We start from the raw sequence: 20,695 nt of genomic DNA on the forward strand, positions 1-20,695 counted from the left end.
ATCTTGACTCAAGTTTCACAACTCTGGTTTCACTTTTTTTTGGAGGGTGTACCACCAAGAAATAAGCTGTAAAACTGTGGCACAATCACTTAAATTAAAAAAAAAAAAGATAAGGGCAGCTTGTCCAACTTTTAAGACATACCATAGACCTAAAAAATATAACTTTTGATTCCAAATCCTTAACCTTGATTAAAAACTACACTTAACCCTGATTAAAAACATGCCTTGAAAAAGATAATTTGAAATCCCCCAGTTGGAAATTTCCAATCTTTTTAAGTTTGAGTACTCTTTTTGATATGAAAGACTATAAAAGACAAAAATCATACATTAAGTATTTTGTGTTACAAAACAAGAAATCCACAAAAAGCTGTTATGTGTGGATTTGAGAAGGTTTTAGAGCTCAGATGTAGGAAATCCAAGGAGAGCTCTTTGAGAAGAGCCATTTGTAATCAACAGCAGCTGCCAAGCAAAGAGAGCTTACAAGTGGGCCTTATTCTCATGGGGTGCAGTAGGCTGTGTTAGCACTATAAGAAGAAACTGGGCACTGAGAGAGAGGTCAGAAGTGGATAGCAGATCATTAGGGAAAGAGTGAAAATTATGACACTTCCATATATAATGAAACAGGCCTTTACAAGGCATAAGGTATGTCTGTGAGAAATGACACAGAAAACTGTATATGACATTGTTAAGTCATAAAAAACAAACTAGGGAATAAAACAGTACACATAGCACAATCAACCCTACCTTGTTCATTACTAGTGTATTATATACATATGCACACATAACCCACAGCCACAGGCATATGCATAAAGGCTGGCAGATGCCCAATGATCCGTCAGTGCCAGTTAGCTCTAGGCAGGGGCAGGTGGAATAAAAGGTCAGGGTGCCCTGGCCCTATATGTTACACTCTATTATCCTTTTTTTGTTTTTATGATGAGTACATGTTATGTTCTAATATTGTTGTGTTTTATACTATATGATATTAAACACTTGTCTTCCTGGTACTAGGTATGATAATGATATGACACTGTTCAGAAAAATGAACAACCTTAAATTTGCTTCAAAACAATTTGGGAGTGGGGGTGTAGAGGAGGATGAAATAAACAAGACTTCCATGAGTGGATATATGGGGCCAGGAAGATCAAGACTAGGAAGTTGTTGTTTATCTTCTTCTCTTATGCATGTTTAAATTTTTTCAAATTAAAAATATTTTTTTAAAAAAGATATTTCCCTTTTTGAAAAAAGTTAGAAACTGCCTTAGAAGAGATGACAGTTGTGAACCCAGGCTCTTGGCAGAAAAGACAGCAGGGCTAGGATGGAAGGGTGGAGGCAGATCTGAAGGCCTTATTGAGTTCAATCATGAATGTCCTGGATCCTCCTAAGACCAACAAAAAGTCTTCCAACCATCTAAGTTAGAAATGGTGATTACAACTTCCGGTCAAGGTAGTAGCATAGGCAGACATGGCTTGCCTCTTCGCACAGCCACATCAAAATTACAACTAAGCCCTGGCTGCTGTGGTTCAGTGGATTGAGAGCTAGCCTGTGAACCAAAGGGTCATTGGTTCAATTCCCAGTCAGGGCACATGCCTGGGATGCGGGTCAGGTCCCCAGTTGGAGGTACACGAGATGCAAGGAAACCTTTAGGTTTCTCTCCCTCTCTTTCACCCTCCCTTCCCCTCTCTCTAAAAATAAATAAATAAAATATTTTTTAAAAATTACAACTAAAATATAGAACAACCATTACTCAGAACCATCAGAAATCAAGTTTAATTGAAGTCTGACAATAGCAGAATTAAAGAAACCACATCCATCCAGACTAGAATGAGGCACACAGACATGGGACAGGTTGTTCCCACATCCATGTGTGGTGGATAAATATTAGGGAGGGATATCTTAGAAACAAGAAGTCCCAGCCCCACACCAAGCCCCGCGGCCCGAGGTTCCACTGCTGGGAAGGTAAGTCCCCAAAACTTCTAGGTCCCCCCAAAAAGTGGGGCCTAAAGAAACTTTTGGAGTCCCAAGCACTTCCCCTTAAAGACCTCACATACAGACTTAGACCCACTCCCTCTGAGCTCCAGCACTGAGGTAGCAGCTTGAAAGGCACCAGAGGCATAAAAGAAGGCACTGAAGTGACTGGCATCAAGGCAGGAGTTGGGGGACAGCTTTCTCCCAGACAGAAAAGTAGGCAAAGGTTATTGTCCCTTTTCTGAGCCCTCCTCCAACAGAGCCACAGAGCTGGCAAGTAGTTGCTTTATGTGAGATGCCATCAACCTAGTTAACACTGTTCGCCCCACCCTAGAGATACCCTGAGACTCCATCCCGCCCAATTTATGGTCCCACCCACAATGTTAACTATGACATTTCCATATGAATGTCCAGACTTAGCTCATGCTTCACAGCTTCCTAATTTCTATCAAGCAATCAACAGTAAGCCCGCAGGCCCATACCCCTTGCTAAGTGGCCCTAGGCATGGCACTAGCACCAGTCAGCCTAGATTCACAGGTTGGCTTTCCTTTGGAATCTCCAAGCCCAGCAGAAGAAGCAGGCATCTCAGATGGCTTTATAGTTCAGGCAGGGTGTCCCCAGGCAGAACACAGGTGGGGGTGGACCTTGGCCTGTACCACCCAGGAAACCCCAGAGCCTGTGCACCCAGTGACAGCTACAGACCACATTGGAGTACTACCACCCTGCCCCTGCATAGCTGATCCTCCATGGTGGGCAGAGGTTGGTGGTCAGTGGTCACAGCCAGTCCTTGCAGCTAACTGGAATGAGTAAATCCCTCCCATTGATCTGCCAACAGCAATCAAGGCTCAACTACAAGAGGAGGGTGTATTCAGCCCACATGAAAGGCATAACTCAAGTACCCAGCTTTGGTGATAGAGTAGGCTGTGCCACTGGACCCTATAGGACATCTACTACATTAGGCCATACTACCAAGACAGGGAGTCATAGCAGCTCTACCTAATACATAGAAACAAATACATGGGGGCTACTGAAATGAGGAGATAAAGAAACATGGCCCAAATGAAAGAACAAATCAACATGCCAGGAAAAGAACTGCACAAAATGGAGATAAGAAATCTATTACATGCACAGTTCAAAACAATAGTTATAAGGTTGCTCAAGGAACTAAGTGAGGACCTCAGCAGCATAAAAAAGACCCAGTCAGAAATGAAGAATACACTAATTGAAATAACATTTTCCAGGGAAACAACAGTACAGTGGATAAAGCTGAGAATCAAGTCAATGATTTGGAACATAAGGAAGCAAAACACAACCAATCAGAACAACAAGAAGAAAAAGGAATCCAAAAAACAATGATAGTATAAGCCACCTCTGGGATAACTTCAAGAAGTACAACATTTGCATCATAGGGGTGCCAGAAGGAGAAGAGAAAGAGCAAGAAATTGGAAATCTACTTGAAAAAATAATGAAAGAAAACTTCCCTACTTTGGTGAAAGAAATACACATGCAAGTCAAGGAAGCACAGAGAATCTGAAACAAGATGGATGCAAAGAGGCCCATTCCAACACAAATCATAATTAAAATGCCAAAGGTTAAAGATAAAGAAAGAATATTTAAAGAAGCAAGGAAAAAGAAGTTAGTTACCTACAAGGGAGTTATCATAAGACTGCCAGCTGATTTCTCCAAAGAAACTTCACAGGCTAGAAGGGATTGGCAAGAAATATTCAGAGTCACGCAAAGCAGGGACCTATATCCAAGACTGTTCTACCCAGCAAAGATATCATTTAGAACCAAAGGACAGATAAAGAGCTACCCAAACAAGAAAAAACCATAGGAGTTCATCATTACCAAACCATTATTATATGAAATGTTAAAGGAACTTCATTAGGAAAAAGATCAAAACTATGAATAATAAAATGGCAATAAATACATATCTATCAACAATTGAATTGAAAAAAAAACAAATAATTGAATCTAAGCAAATAAGAACAGAAACAGAATCATGGATATGGAGAGCATTTTGATGGTTGCCAAATGGGAGGGGTGTATGGGGGAATGGGTGAAGTGGTGAGGGGATTCAGAAGGTATGAATAGGTAGTTACAGAATAGCCATGGGGATATAAAGTACAGTACAGGAAATGGAGTAGCCAACGAACTTATATATACAACCCATGGACATGAACAATGGTGTAGGGATAGCCTGAGGGAGTGGGGTGTGTTATATGAAGGTAGACAAAAGTGGAAAAGTGCTCCACTGACCCACAGAGACATGGAGAGAGGTCCTAGGACTAAGAAGGAGATCATAAATTCCTCCTAAGACCCCACACTCAGGGCACTACTGATTCCCAACACAGAACATGCCTATGTTTAAGGCAATCTAGAAAAGCACATTTTACAAAAAAAGTTCAGAGACTTTGAGTGACTCACCAGGACATTTCAGAACACTTACCATGATCAGAGGTAAATGCAACAATAGTGGTGTTGGCCAGATGAAAATCATCCAAAGCACTCAAAAGGTGGCCAACCTGTGTATCCAAGTAGGAAACAGAGGCAAAGTAGCTCTGGCGTATTTTCCTCTATGAATTAAAAATAATAATAATGAGAGTGACTGTGATTTAAGTTCCTGTAGCATACAGTGTTCACCTCAACATCCTGCCCAAACACCACTCCTCTGCTGATGCCCTTGATTTTCTCAGTCACAACATGATGTTCATTTCTCTACCATCTACATCCCATCTCCCCATAGTCAAAGCAAAATCTGTAGGTCTATAAGTAAGATTCTTTCTTAAGAGGATCAGCTTTCATTTAGGGTACAGCTGATGGATATGCTACTTACTATTTCTTTCTGTCTCCTTTACATATTTTTATAGGTCCCAGAAGAAGACCATGTACACAGAAACTTATCCATCAGTCCCTCTGAACTCGGTTGAAGTCATGTCAAAGATACCATAAAGCTGTATCCAATTCCTGTTGCTGCTATAACAAAGGATGACAGAGTGTGGGGCTTAAAACAACAGAAATGTGTCCTCTCCTAGTTGTGGAGGCCAGAAGTCTGAAATCAGGGTGTCCACAGAGCCATTCTCTCTCTGATAGTTCAAGAGGAGGGTCTTGCCTCTCCTAGCTTCTGGTGGTGGCAGCAGCGCTTGGCGTAACTTGCATTGCAGCTGTAGTGCTCCAATCTCTGCCTCTGTCTTCACATGCAATCCTTCCCTTCTCTCCTCGTCTCATAAAGACACCAGCCAGATTGAATCAGGGCCCACCCTACTTCAGTAGAACCTCATCTTAATTTGTTATATCTATAACAACCCTAGTTTCAAATAAGGTCATATTCTGAGCTACTGGGGGTCAGAACTTCAACATGTCTTCTTGAGGGACACAATTCAACTTATAACAACATCAGTGTATGGCCCTTTCCTCTGACCACTGTCTAATCCAGCAGAAGACAGCAACTGCTTATCCTCATGGACTCCAGCTGTCATGTGAGGCTCATTCCTAACAAATTTGCAGCTGGCAGGAGAGCAATGGAGGGACAAGAGAGTAGCACACCCTCCATGGTCTCTAAACCCAAGCAAGAGGGACTTTGGGAGCAGCCAGGCCAAGCACTGATGTAAAACAGCCATGGCCCCTTCTGGAATGTCTCCCTCCCAGCCTTGTTCACAAATATTAAAGAAAAAGATGAACCCCCTCCCCAAACAAGTTTGAGAAAAAAGGGGCCACTAACATATCAGAGCAGCCACAGCTTCCACCATCTTATTAGCTGGACCAGCTGGCTTCTTTTCTAACTGCCAGCTGAACACAAACATGAGACTCACCCATTCTCTCCATGAGGTAAAGATGACAGATATTCATCTAACAACCTTCTAGGAGGATTATGCAGAACTCCAGCCTACTTCACCGTTCTACTAGATAAAGGCCTTCAGTCTGTAACTTGGGGAACTTTAATCCTCCTGGGGATCAAAGACACCTGTGAGGACGGCTGTGTCCTATTCAAGAATATGCCCTCCTTCCTATACTGAGCCCTGGAGATAGGGAAAGGAGCAGATGTGGTCCTTACTCTTAACAAGTCACCTGTCCAATGAAGATACCAGCTTGCAGACAAGAAAATGCACATTACTGGTGGGGCCCAGGTATGACATGGGAGAATGAGCCCTCAAGTCAGCTTTGGGAAATCAAAAAAGACTTCACAGAGGAGTAAGCATTTGAAAGGGGTGCTGGCAGTCAGACAATTTAGTGTAAGAGTTGCTTCAAAGGATAAGATGGGACAGAGTCACCAGAGCAGAGTGTGTTTGGGGTCAGTGAGCTGGCTGCTGTGGCTGGAGAATGAAACAAGAGGGACAACCAGGTCAGGGAGGATGCTGAAAAGGCAGGTCAGGGCCAGATGATCCAGACCTGGTGGGTCCATCCAAGGAGTAGAAGTCCCACGCTAGAGACAAAGGAAGGCACTGAAGCTGTTCAGTGTGAAGAGGCAATGTGGTCAGGGCTACAGATCAGCATGAGTCTTCAGGCAATAGCCCAGAGCAGATTCCAGGAGCTCAAGGGAAAATGACACTATATTAGTGTTCGGCACACAAGAAGGTCTCAATAGATATCTGTTAAACAAATAACACCCAGACCCACTGTAGTGGTCAAGGAAGACATGGTGAAGAAGCAAGAGTTGAATATAGAGTTGAGAAGAATTAGGGAAACCAAATAGGAGTGGGGAAGGGGAGGGGGCAAGTGTGGTAAGGAGATAAGGACTCCAAGGGTGACTCCAGGTTTCTTATTCAGCTGGTGGCATGATTCAATGGCACAGGGTGGCACAAAAGGAGGGAGAGGAGAGAGAAAAGCAAGAGCAAGAGTGTGGCCATGTGAGGCCTAAGGCCCTGAGGTCGCCCTGGGCAGTGACTCTTGTAGACAACAGGACAGACATGTCTGAAAATGAGAAGCAAAACCAGCGCTGGAGGATTAGTTCAGCAGGGTTCACTTGAGCCTGGCTGGGGACGAGGGGCAGAAAGGAGACAGTGGAGTCCCTGGGGATGATCTTGGGGTACAGCACTCCTGAGTGGCAGATGCAGGAAAAGTGGTTTGCCATGGGAACTGAAGTACTCCAGGATGTGGACATTTCCAGAAAGGGTGGCAATGGCCAACAGTGAGGAAGCAGCAGAAACTCAGGGAAGGTCACATCCACAAGACAGATTTTATTTGCCAACAAAGTTAGTGCTGACCCAGGTGAGAGAATTCTTTAGTGGGTTGCAGAGGCAGAAGACTCCACAGAGGTGTATCAAGAATGGACAGACAGTGAGGGCACAGACACAGCCAGAACAGACCACATTTCATTCATTATTCCTTGAAGGGCAGGTGAAAAAAATAGGAAGGGAGAACTAACAGGCAAGGGCAAGGGAGGCAGGACTTTTGAAGATGGGATGGATACAAGCAGCTATATAAGCTGATGAGGAGAGGAGACATTGCCTGTAGATGTGTGAATAAAGGGGAAAGGCACTGGGGAGAAGTCAAGTCCCTGCTGCTTTTCTTACAAGACTAGGGAGAAGGCCACTAGTCCAGCACACATGTACACATGATTCTGGCTACTGGTGAAGGAGACTATTAATAGCACTATTTTCCACACATCTGCTGGGTACCATCTAATCCTCTCAAATACCCGTTAAGGTGAGCATTACCATTCCCATATTACACAGGAGAACTCAGAGGCTCAAAGAAGTTCATTAACTTGCCTAGAGACACAAAGCTGGCAAGGGGCACAGCCTGGATGTGTACTGACATCTGTCTTGTGCACTCCCCTCTCTCAGACTGTCCACCAGCCTCCATTTCTGAAACAGGAAGTGCAGTAATCACTGAGAGACCAGGCAGAGGAGAATGGGGGGCAGAGAGGCCTAAGGGGTTGAAGGGAGCTGAGACACACAGGACTGCTGGAATTGGAAGCTGAGAATGGGTGTCTCTGCCTCATGGCTACATGGATTCCCTTAAGATTCAGGCTTGATAGCAGAGGTGGTGGCTGAACTATCCCATGATTAGGGTACTGCAGGTAGGGCAAAGATAAATAGACAAGAGCTGAGGTGCTGACAAAAAAATAAGTGATCTTCCATGGGGCATGAGCTATTTAGGGAATGAGTGAAGCCCAAAAGGACCTAGTCACTGTGGGAGAATAGGAATCCACATACTGACAATCCAAGAGAACTGTGTGGCAAATGAGGGCATGGGGTAAGGGAGACAGTGGTCAGGTGGTGACAAAAGAGGAGCAGGCCTGGTAGATGACAAACTCCCAGGTGTGGCCCTAAAGTATCTGGCTCACACAAAGCTCAGTCAAAAGGCTGGGGGTAAAGAGGGTATAGGACTGAAAGACTCAGGAGTGGAATGAGATGGGGTTTGGGCAGAGACCTCCAAAACTACAAGAAGATGGTGAGCAGGACCCCCATTCCAAGTACATGTGGGACAGGGAACAGCACATGAGCATTCCAGGGAGGTCCTCTGGGTCATGCTTTCAACTCTGTGTGCAACTGGGCAGCAACACCACCAATGGATAAAGGACAAGAAAACTTTGAAGGAGCCCTCACCAGGCAGCTGACACTGTCCTAGATGCTTTCACATGTTCACTATAGTTCTCACTGAATACCTCCAAAGTAGATGTTCTCAGAGAAAACCTTTCTTCATCTAGTTTCTATTTTACAGATAAGAGATCTAACGTTCCAACAGGTAAAATGACTTGACAGAGGTCATGTAGCTGGTATGGGGTAAAACAGAAATTTGAACCCAGACTGTTTGGAACCAACAAAATAAACCATGGGGTTTTGACATTACACACTCCCTTATCACTAGCTGTGTGATCTGGGGCAAGTCACCACACCTCCCTGTCTTTAATTTCCTCACCTAGACAGCAGAGATAGTTGACACCTCATTAGGTTCCCATGGAGACCAAAATAAAGAACACACATAAAATGCTGAGCACCCTTCCTGGCATACAGCCCATTTTAGAGTCATTTTAAGTGACCATCACTAAGAAGGTGTCAAGTGCAGCCTCAGAGCTACAATCCAAGCAACCTCACTATCAGAATCCCTACAAATGGAAATTAGGAACCAAACAAATTGATGAATCCACTGCTTTCCAAACTCTCATCACTGCCATCTGAAACTCAGGAATAAAATAGATGTCAGAAACACATCCCTCACCACCCTAACTCAGGAGCAAACTATGTGAGCAGCAAGAGATACCTGTACATTATGTTTTGTTGTGAACTATACCCTATAGCAGTGGTTCTCAAACTTTTGTGTACATAAGTGTCAGCCCTGTGCTTTTTATGGAAATGCAGGTTCTTGGCCTCCACCTCCAGCTTCAAGTTCCCTACGTATGAGTGGGTCCAGGACTCTGAACTTCTAATAAACCCTCATGGTGATTCTGATGCATGTGGCCCAGAAATCACATTTTGAAAGCACAGCCCTCTTCCTTCTACTGTAGACTGCCTGCAGGAGTATTCACATGGTAGTGTGGAATATTCCAGAAATGTCATTGGTCAGCATGTCTTCTGCAATCCAGAGAGACGGTAACTGATGAGTCAATGTGAGGACTTTAACTCCATGTCTGCTCTACCCCCACATCATGGCAAAGGGAAACCACACATTGCAGCTGGATAGAAGTGGCTATGTTGGTCCCCCGCTCCGTCTGCACCAAGACCCTACTCACCAAGTTACCCCCTGAGAGTGGTATGTGCCTATGTTGGCTTTCCCTCAGATGGGACCTGCAAGTACCAGAAAACTGAATGTTCTAGGCTGCACAGGAGTTGCCCACCACCCAATAACTGATGAACTGTTGCCTAGATTAAATAGCATCCTCCATGAGTTAGTAATGAACATCCAGGACTCTTCCCCACCCCTGTGCCCACATCCAGCGAGTCACCAAATCTCCAGATGCCCCTTTCTTGGGAAGTGGAGACACTGACTGGGAGACTCTACCCATCCAGCACTTCCCATGTCCTAAATGCATCCAGACTACTCCAACCCCAGCACTTTGCAAGATGTCTTACACAGAGAGGTTTCTTAGTAAGACATGATGGATGGAGTAGTGTCAATTGAGTAAAATGGCATAACCAGTGACATCATGCCATAAGTGTACAATACTTCCCCAAAATATGTCCTTGGTACCTGAAAGTCCACAGGAATTGGGCCATAGGGAACACTGAGGTTTAAAGCTTGGATGTCTTCCCGCAGCCTGATGTCCATCCAAGGGTTATAGGCCACAGGAGGGAGGCCAGCAGGGACCTGGGGATCAGGAGCCAGGGTGATGTTCTCCAAGGGGTACAACTTCTGAAATTCCTTGGGAGAAAGCACACAAAGCCAACAGGTTGTCACTCTTTTGGCAAAGGTACAAGGCTTAGAGTCTATTGGCATTTATACTGCCTTTTCTCTAAGCCTGTGATGCATTTACATGGTGGCTCACTAACACTGCTGAAGTATTTCCCCCACCTTAAAGTCAGATATTAAGTCACTACCACAAGATGTCAGTGGTAGTGAAATAATGCAACTTGTTTTCTACAGAGTAGTGACACCTCTCTTCTCTCATACAAATCATGCCTTCTTGTTCCTATCTCAACCTAAAGTTATAGACAGATGTTGTCAGTCCCCAAACAACCCTCAGGTTTGTTAATTCACTGGGACTCAGCACATAGTCATACTCATGGCTATGACTGGTTACAGTAAAAGGAGACCAAACATATTCAACCAAGAGAAAAGCCACATGAATGAAGTCTGGGGAAAACCAGACATAAGCTTCCAGAGTCCTCTCCTAGTTAAGTCACACAGGATGTGCTTAAATTCCCCCAGCAATGAGTTGTGTGATAACATGCATGAAGTGCTGCTACTAGGGGAGCTCATTAAAGCCTTTGCACCCAAAGTTTTAACTGGGTTTGTTTTGTCTGCACATATAAAACTTCTAGACTCGAAGCAGGAAGGTAGGGTTTTGCATAAATGGTTTAGGTATAGTGAGCCACTCATCAGTACTGGGAATGGTAGGAGCACACCAGAGACCCAGGTTCCCAGCCAAGGGTCAAGCTCATAAACAGGATTTCCAAAAAAGAGCTTGTGCAACCTCTTTTTTTGCACAAGAAACAGAAGTGAGACTCACTCCATCAAGGGGCTGACAGCTCCTGCTAGGAAGGCGAGATCCCCTCAGCCAATCAAAGCAAGATACCAGCAGCATCAAAGAACATGCCTTCTGGTCTCAACTTTCATCAAAAGTAAGGGATATTCTTTTTCAAAGTCAAAAGAATGGGCTTCTCAAGCCCAGGAAAAACATGATAAGGAAAAACTGAAAAAAAGAGATTATAATCTCTTAACGATATACATGCAAGCATAGGATTTGAGTTTCCAACTAGAAATGCAGTGCCCTGTGTGTAAAGGGTCTGACCTGAGAGGCTCTATAGGAAAGTCAGTTACTGAAGAGGGATTCACATTCCCTGGAACTGTGTCCCAAGGACAATCCCCTATTGCAGGCTTTGGCAGCTCTGATTCACTTCTCTATGATGATTTCACCAACCAACCCAGCATTTACTCACTGAGTTCAAGGAAAGAAAATAAAATCTTCCAGTGAGGGAAATTAGAAAGCCAAGCATTTCTAATAAGATTCTTATATGTCCTAAGTCTGCTACTTAGCCTTGACCTCTGAATCCCATCTTCATACTGTTAAGTATACTAGTGTCATCAGGCATCTCTAATGACCAGCGACAGCAGGATGTGGTCACCCTAACTACACAAATACCTCCTTTAACAAACGACAAAGCTGTCATAGTTATATTGTATCAGCCCTCAGCCAGCTTTTCACCTTGGGGTATCTGAAGGGTATGTGTGGCTTGTGATACCCAACAGCCAGGAAGAAAGGACTGGCAGATGTTTTCATTTTTTCCAACAATTGTATGGCTTGCTTGGTGCTCTGTTTGTCAGGCAAGGTACCCTCGGGTATATCTGCCATATCCACAGGGCAAATCAGGTTGGCATGGAGTTCTCCATCTGGCCCCCTACATGTCTTTCAAAACAAAACATAAAAAGTCAGATTTTTAAATGCAAGAAATAGAAGTCATGAATGTTACACACACAATGTATTTAACATTCATACCAGCAGTCCATTAAGTATTAGTCATGCAGGACAGGCACATAACAAGTAAGAACTAAAACAGAGAAGTATTCTTATTTTCCAGGGAGGGGCCCGAAATCAACCAGCACTTACCTCCCTGCTATTAATCTTCTGTCTCTAGGTCATAATTAAGAGAAACCCAAGTAAACTAATAATGAAGAAATCTGTCTTCAACTCAACAATAAAAATAAGCCAATTAAAAAATGGGCAAAGGACTTCAATAGATAGATATCTCTCCAAAGAAAACATACAAATGGTCAATAAGCACACATAAATATGCTTAACATCTTTAGTCATCTGTTGGGAGCTGCCCTACCTGGTTTCAGGAGCTGTAACCCCCACCCCCCACCATGGCTAAGGCTGACTGAGCGACCTTCGGACCATAAGCCTCTAAGGAGACAAAGCTTATCTCCCTATCAGGAGTGCCACTTCTGCTCCTTTTTCCATAACTGGCCCCCAATGCTTGATCAGTTAGCCAATGACAGGTAAGATTCCCTAATCAGGGAATGATCTAAGACAGGCATGATCACATGGAGGCCCCAGGGAAGGACTTGGGGGGCTACAGCAAAAGGGAGTGATGGACCCTCACCCCTTGGCTTTGACAAAGCCTGAGTCCTCATTCTGCCTACGAGACATCTCCTAATTTCTTGGCTATCTTGCCTCCTCTGCCTGACTTAAGCCTGAAACAATGACAGAGGGCAGTGCAGCCCTGTGCTGGAAACGGCAGGTTCCCCAGGTAATCAGGACTGAGAAAGAATACATAAACTCCTGTGAAACCTGCTTTGCTAAGCATGCTCCTAATTAAATGATAAAGGCCTGAACAGGAAATGAGTTTGTTTCCCAAGGTTTTGTAGCCTTGTAGCTGATAGACCCTGACTCAGAATGAGCCCTAATAGTTCTTTGTATGCTATCTATCATTTGATTCTTTCTGCCTGACAATGATTAATAAGCTGTACCCGTATTCCTGCACAAATTAAACCCAATAAAAGCCTGTCTAGGCAAGGGTGCTCAGTGCTCTCCTCTTGAGAGAGTGGCCAAGTCGCTATGAGGCACCCTCCCCTTGAGAGGGTAGCCATGCTGTCCCTTTTCCTCGACAGGACTTGGCAGTCTGTGTGAATTTGTCTCATATCTCATCCATAACACCGCAGACACCATGGGCTGGTGTCTGCGACAGTGATCATGGAAACAGAAATCAAAACTGCAATAAAATAATTACTCATACCCACTAGGATGGCTATAATTTTTTAAATTTTTATTTATTTATTTATTTTTAAAAAGAGGAAGGGAGGGAGAAAGAGAAGAGGAGAAACATCAATGTGTGGTTGCGTCTTGCACACCTCCTACTGGGGAACTGGCCCACAACCGAGGCATGTGCCCTGACTGGGAATCGAACTGGTGACCCTTTGGTTTGCAGGCCAATGCTCAGTCCACTGAGCCACACCAATGAGGGTAGATGGCTATAATTTTTAAAAATGGAAAATAACAAATATTGCCAAGGATGTGGAAATATTGGAATCCTCATGCATTGTTGGTTGGAATGTAAAATGATGCAGCTGCTTTGAAAAACACTCTGGCAATTCTTTAAACAGTCACATATAGAGTTATTATATAACTCAGCAATTCTTCTCCTGGGTGTATACCAAAAAGTAAAATCCTAAGTCCACACAAACACTTGACCCAGCAATTCTTCCCAAGAGAATTGAAAACTTAAGTCCATAGAAAAATTTGTGCATGAATGTTATAGCAGCTTTATTCACAGCAGCCAAAAAGTGGAAACAACACAAATGCCCATTAACTGATGAATGGATAAATAAAATGTATTTGACTATACAATGGAATACTATTTGGCTATAAACAGTAATGAAGCTCTAATCCATGCTACAACATGGATGAACCTCAAAAACATTATGCTAAGTGAAAGAAGCCAGACACAAAAGGTCATATACTATATGATTCAATTTATACAAAATGTCCAGAATAGGAAAATCCAAAGAGAAAGAAAGTAGATCAGTTGTTACCACAGACTAGGGGTTGAGAGGAAATGGGGAGTGAATAATAATGGATACAAGGCCATTTTGGGGGTAATGAAAATGGTCTTAAATTGATTTTAGTAATAGTTGTACAACTCTGTGATTATAATAAAAATCATTGAATTATACACTCTAAAGGGTGATTTTTTTATGGTATATAAATTATATCTCAAAATTTTTAACAAAATAAAAAATCTGTCTTCAATTTCAAAGACAGATTAAGGCTTGTAAGTGACAGGGTCTCAGTCAACTAGATAAGGTGACAGTCCATGAAATTCCCAGATCTTCAACCACATCATGCACAGAATGGAATCTCCTGTCTCATTTCCCAAAGTGGCCATGGTGGCCAAAGGCCAAAGTCAGTTTTGACTATGATTTCTACCTCACAAAGACTCAGAGGCAATGACAGCTACTGCTCCATCTCAAAGAAGAGTGTCCTTCCACAGGCTGCCTTGTTCACCCTGCCCCAGGAATGGACAGCCCAGCACCTGACTCCCAGTACCTGCTCCCCTCTTTATGACCCACGGCATTCATGGGGGATTTTGTGCAGTCAGACCCACCACTTTGAGAACAAATATGAAAGGTGGGAAACAGTGATCTAGCATTTGAGAAGTCACTAGAAAATAGCAAGATGAGAATGGGGGGATTGAGATGGGGTCTTCTAATCTCATTCTGTTAATATTCAAGTTACAAGTCAAAGGTCAGAGCCCTTAGCTTTCACTGAATTTTGAAATAGAAAGTTGTCAAGAATTTATAATACTCCTCTGCACCACACCATCCCCCACAAATCTATAGCCTTCTCCACATAATAGCTCTAAAAACCTCCAAGGAGCATGTCATTTCTCATTCCTACAGCTGGTTTTCTGAATTTCTCAAATTATGGACTTAAGTTTCATTTATGCATTGGGGATGCCAAGATTAAGTTTAAGTTTCTTTGTATATCCCTTTTTTCCATAATGCTCTAAAACTGTAAAACCCCTATCAAAGCACCTGAACATAACCATTAGGCCTAACACAGACAGGCAGACAGATGGTATGCCTTTCTTTCAGCCTGGGTTGAGGTTCCTGGAGCACAGGTCTCTATTCTCATTTCCATGTCTCTGCATCTCCTACAACCCTTAGCACAGAGTCTTATCCAGAATGAGCACTAAGGAGCTATTAAATGAGTTTTAGGCACTTGAATATAAGGTTCTAGAATAAGACATGCCCACCAGGTTCTAAAACAAAGCTACCTTTCCCATTGGACCTAATGCCAAAGATCACAACACTTGTCTGCCAAGTCATGATCACAAACAAAACTCACACACCTCAATGGATAACTGGCTTGGAAGAAGGTATAGTATACATAATAGTTCAACTTAAATTACTAGACAGGGTAAAAGGGGTTCCTCTTCAGAACTGTATCCATTTCACTTCATTACCTTAGTATTTTCATACTTTTCAGAGGAGGGATGATAAGGTGGAACAGACCAGCTATATGGAGAATCATCACTATGGTTAGAAGATATTCCTTAAGGGGGAAAAGAAGAAAGTCATTAAATAAACTATGGACCATCTTTCAATGCCCTCCCCACCAAAAGTTAAAACTTTGTAAACAACTGGGGAAGAATCATCTCCCCTCTTTGGGCCTGTTATTTTATCTATAAAATCAAGAGCTTAGGCCATATGATAAGAAGCCCCATTAAAGTCAACTCTCTCTAGGTTTCTATTTTAGTATTAAGCATCTGACCTCCCACTCTTTTAAGCCCTGGCAGTTCATGCTAGGCTCTGAGGAAGAAACCTAAAATAGTAAGTGACTGAGATAAGCCAGCCTGTTAGAGCAACAGAGCCCTGCAGAGCCCTTGCTGGAGCCTTACACCTGCCCTATGAAGGAGATGGCAGAGGCATTGGCACCACCATGGGCCACTGGGGAGGGGGAGGGTCAGAGAAGGTTGGGGCCCTACCCAATGCCAACCAGATATTAGATGAATGAGCCTGGACTTCAATCCATGGCTTAGAACTCCAGGTTCGGTGCTCATTCATGAAGCATAAACCCACTTCTAAGCTCAGTACTTAACATCCTATTTGGGAAGACAAAATAACAAAGTGTGAAACCAAGGAAGGGCTGCTAGCTATGCAGAGAGTAGAAGTGCTGTGTTAAATGTGGGAGGCCCAAGGTACAGAGGTGATATGGGTTCAGTGATGGTTGGCAATGAGGGCTTCTAGGGGTCATCAAGGCTTGCAAGGGGTCTGAAGGGAAGTTCTACCTATGGGATAAGCCAGGAGGAGCAGAGAGTGTTGTACAGTCAGAACCAGGGGAGAAAGAGCATCTCCAGCAGTGACACATTGGGGGACAGTGGATGGAGGGCTCATCAGCACAATAAGCCCAGTGGATAGAGCACAGGCCACTGACAGACTTGGATTCAAATGCCTGCACTGCCCCTTAGTACTTGTGCAATTTTGGGCAAGACACTTGACCTCTGTGATCCTCAATTTCCTCCTCAGGAAATGATGACTATGATAAAAATCTACTTTGCATTGTGCTGAGAGGATTAAAGGAGGAGCCAGCACAATAAGTGGCACATACCTAACATTCAATCAATGGTAGCTGCTGTCATCCTGGACAGGTTCTTTCCTGACAGAACAAGGACCCAGTTGAAAAATGTGTTTCCACAAGGACTGCAGGCAAAGCTTTTGTTCTATGGCTAACATGCAGTGCTTACAGCCTGATCCCAAAATCTAACCATCCAATGGGAGGCCAAGCAACACCACTCAGGCATTGTCTGGCCTACCTTCTTGAAACATGATCTCCCTCCTGCTGGACTTCTTCCTCTCCCCAAAACTGTCTTTTTCTCCAGCTATACTGAGACAAGGGTTATTATAATATGAGTACTGACTACAGAAGGTTCTCTTAATGGTGGGCTTTTGGTTGCACAACATGATTCCTGACAGATTCACCTTCAAAAATGAGCCCAACTTAGTCCAACTATAAGTTACTTTCAACCTGGACTGGTCAGCTGGGTTCCAGAAGAAGTCTTCTGATCCTGCCAATGTAAGCAGTGAGCAAAAAGAAAGCTACTGAAAATGTTCAAGTAATAGCCCCTAATGATAAGCAATGTGGTCCATACAGAGCTTGGGTTTTCAATGTACTTTCACACTCTTGGACTACCAGCATTGGGGTGCTCCCCTGGAAGGTAATCAAGGCAGCTATGACTCCAGCTTCCCAGAGAAGGAATCTGAGACTCAGAGTGTAAATGATTTGCTCAAGGTCAACTACACAGTTAAGAAGTGGCAGAGCTGGGACTGGATGCTAGGGACCTAAATTCCTCGTGGCACTACCATCAACAGTTCACTCTGCCTCCAGAGATATTCATCCCAGCTGAATGCATGACAGCAAAAACCTGAAAACAACTTGGACTAAAGTACAGTACATGTATATGTTAGACTACTGTACTGTTATTTCAAAAAAACAAAAACAAAAACTTTGTATTAAGAGTAACCTAAGAGGAAAATTTTGTTAAAAAATCACAACACAAAATTTTATGTACAGAAATATCTCCAATTAGAAGAACAGTGTGCCCAGAAGAGGGTGGACATCGAATGCAGCTCCCAGCAGGGTTCTGTGATTACAAGTGATTTACATTTAGTTTACACTTTCCCTTTTTACCAACTTTTTGTCAAGTAATCATGCAATTCTTCTGTAAGTTAAAAACAAGTCTTAGAGTTAGTCTGTGCTTCAGCATTCTCATTTTGGCATTAAAGAAAGTCAGTTTTTCAGGGGGTGCTGAAGGTCAAAACTGGCAGACCCTGGCACCCTATAGGTCCTGGATACCAGCTTACATTGCTCTTACTGACCTAATTCACAGACCTTAAGCAGCAACCCCTTTCTTGGGAAAGAAAGCAACAACAGCTGGCCAAATGGGACATCCTCAGATGTTCTAACCCTTAAATTCCCAACTTTACTAACAGGGACCCTGGGGTACAGAGGCATAGAGCTAGAACCTCACCCAACACTGTCACATCCCCAACCAGTTCACTCCCTTCTACCCCATGAGCTGACAGAACCAAACAGTACCATGACTGATTCCTGAATGGAAGAAAAACTCCTTCTACCCCTTTTTACTTTGGGTGAGAACATGAAGCCAGGTTGAGAAGTTAAGATTTTGCAAAAAGTAAGCAGTGAATAATGAGGTGTCTACCCAGTCCCAAGAGGCCTCTCCAAAGACAGCCCCAGCCCCAGTACAGGATACCCTGTGGTTGGGCATGAAACAAAAAAATAACTCAGACTTTGGACAGTAAGCAGTACCAGGGTGAAAGACTTTTCCAACCGACATAGTCACGTAGCCATTCTCCTTGAAGTACTGGGGGATGGTGGAGAAGTTTCCAGCCTGTACTCTCCAGTAGGAGTTGAAGTCATATAGGCGCGTGGTGTCAGGTCTCCTCCCAGTAAGGAACGACACTCGGCTTGGGGCACACACTGCTTGCTGTTAGGGAGCAGAAGCAGAGGGAAACACTATCAGAGGAAAATAGTCTGGGAGCTAAATTGTAACCAGGGAACCTCCAGAGTCCTTAGCAAACAGCTTGGCTGAATCATGCAGATCTGAAAGCCAAGTAGTGGGATTTGGGTCTTACCCAGTCACCAAAAATGTCTCCCAGGAAAGAGGGAGGAAAAACTCAGCCCCTCAAACCAGCAGATTTTGTTCTCCTTCTACACAGTTGTGTCTCACAGGTGCACAGAGCGGGCAATGGTACTGGGTGTGGCCCCGTGAAGAGGTTCAGGAAGGAGTGCTGCCATAGCAAGCTGGCTGGCACTTGCTCAAGGATAGCTGGCAGGTCTGAGGGTGACATTCTGCCCCACCCCTTCCTGCTCAGCCCCAGGAAACCTACTCTTTGGTGAATGAAGCTGGTCAGGACCATCCTAAGGAGAGGACCCCTTGAAAACACAGTCTTCCTTGTCAGTGGACAACCAGGTTATATCAATGCGATTTTCCAGATGACGCTTCTCTCTGATAGAGATGCTGGGCACAATCTGTGCCATCTAACAACTGCTGAGGCAAGCCCCCCCACTCAGCGTACAAGACACACATCCACACCTAAAGGACCCCAGACATACCTGGGCAAAGGCATTCTGGAAGAGGAGACTGTGGGATGCCAGTTGGTCGATGTTTGGGGACTTTATGAGCTTGTCCCCGTAACAGCCCAGGGAGAGGCGCAGGTCATCCACAATGATTAGAAGGACATTCAAAGCATCTGCATGGGAGGGTGGGGCTTCAGTGAGATGACCTGCACTGACACTGAACCCTTCACTCATGGTGGGTGCTAGGGTATTGAAAGGGCCAAGGCTGTAACCCCCACCCTAGCAACCCAGCTAACCAAGCCAGAGATGGTGGGAGAGGGTAAAAAGAAGAAGCCCCAGTCTTAGGTAGCAGGGTGAGGCTTTGGCAATAGCCTCAGGCCTGGATGAGGGAGGGAAAGAGGAAGAGATCAAGGGAGAGAGAGGGTGGGAAGTATAGAGGAAAGGAAAAAAGGATTTAGGGAGGGAGGGAAATGTGAACAGAGGGAAGAAAAGACAGTGGATGGGATGGAAGAAGGGTGGGTGTAAGGATGAATAGATGGAGGGAAGGAAAAAGGAACACTATGAGGAAGAGAGCTAGGAAGGAAAGGATGGATGTAGTGAGGGAAGAATGGAAGGGAGCTGGGAGGGGAAAAGCGGGCCCTACAATCAGGGCAGGGAGGGGCATAGGCATAACCTTTGGTATTGTTGCCCCACACCGCTGACTCAAGAGAAGCGCAGGAGCCCAGGACCAGGCTTAGCCAGAGTAGGCCCCGGTCCAGCAGCGGCATTTCTGCCTCCGTGCAGCCGCTCCTGGGCGAGGGTGACAGGCCGCAGCGAAAGTGTAGAACCTCAGGCGCTGCTGCCGCTGACTCAGACTGTGGGGCACGGTCTCCAGACTCACAGGCCCGGGTGCCGCCAAAGTGCAACTGCGCCTGCGCGCTTCGTTCCCGCCCCACTTCTAGGAGGCGGGGCCTGGTGGCGAGAGTGAGGCTCTAGTGAGCTACGGATCCTCTTGGGAGACCTGCTGCAGGGAGTTTTTCCAGGTGTTTCCAAAGTTTTGAGATGCAACCACTGTTCTTAACCAGCAGTGTCCTGCCTCTTTGCCCTAGCTTGAGTTATGCTTCTCACCTGGATGCCCTTTATTTCTTCTTTCTATGAAAGTAACTTTTCCTTACAGACAACACCAAATGCCATTCGCCTTGAGTGAGGCCCTTTAAGAACCAGGCTTCCTGATCCCCTTTCCCATGCATTTGTTCAGCAAACACTAAGTACCACAGATATGAACATCAAACACTATAGGGGGCTTGAGAGTTCTAAGTCCCTGGCCTTGTGGAGTTTGCAGACAATAAATAACATAACAAAACAAAACAAAAACAGAATGTCAGTGGACATGAATGGTCTGGAAGGGAGTTGCTGCTTTTTGTGGAAGTGGTGGGTAAAAGGACACTTGAACAAAATCTCCAAGGAGGTGAGAAAACAAGCTATGTGGATGTCTGCAAGAAGGGTGATCTAGACAGAGGAAGCAACCATTGTCCTGATCATGTTTGA

General features: G+C 44.4%; 1 protein-coding gene across 2 annotated transcripts in view; it reads right to left on the bottom strand.

The window, feature by feature from the left end:
- The window catches only part of IDS (iduronate 2-sulfatase), a 32,984-nt gene extending 12,926 nt beyond the window's left edge, over positions 1-20,058 (bottom strand). For both annotated transcript variants that reach the window (XM_045820549.1, XM_045820548.1), the window contains exons 1-7: positions 19,842-20,058; positions 19,205-19,341; positions 18,398-18,575; positions 15,534-15,622; positions 11,774-11,974; positions 10,099-10,269; positions 4,415-4,541 (exon numbers count right to left, since the gene is read on the bottom strand). In XM_045820549.1, coding sequence (XP_045676505.1) covers positions 4,415-4,541; positions 10,099-10,269; positions 11,774-11,974; positions 15,534-15,622; positions 18,398-18,575; positions 19,205-19,341; positions 19,842-19,935 — 997 coding nt within the window. In that variant the 5' untranslated portion in view covers positions 19,936-20,058. The remainder of the gene's footprint in view (positions 1-4,414; positions 4,542-10,098; positions 10,270-11,773; positions 11,975-15,533; positions 15,623-18,397; positions 18,576-19,204; positions 19,342-19,841) is intronic.
- Between the last annotated feature and the right edge of the window lie 637 nt (positions 20,059-20,695).

Source organism: Phyllostomus hastatus, unplaced genomic scaffold (genome assembly GCF_019186645.2).
Source record: "Phyllostomus hastatus isolate PE091 unplaced genomic scaffold, TTU_PhHast_1.1 phas_scaffold_397, whole genome shotgun sequence".
Taxonomy (NCBI): Eukaryota; Metazoa; Chordata; class Mammalia; order Chiroptera; family Phyllostomidae; genus Phyllostomus; species Phyllostomus hastatus.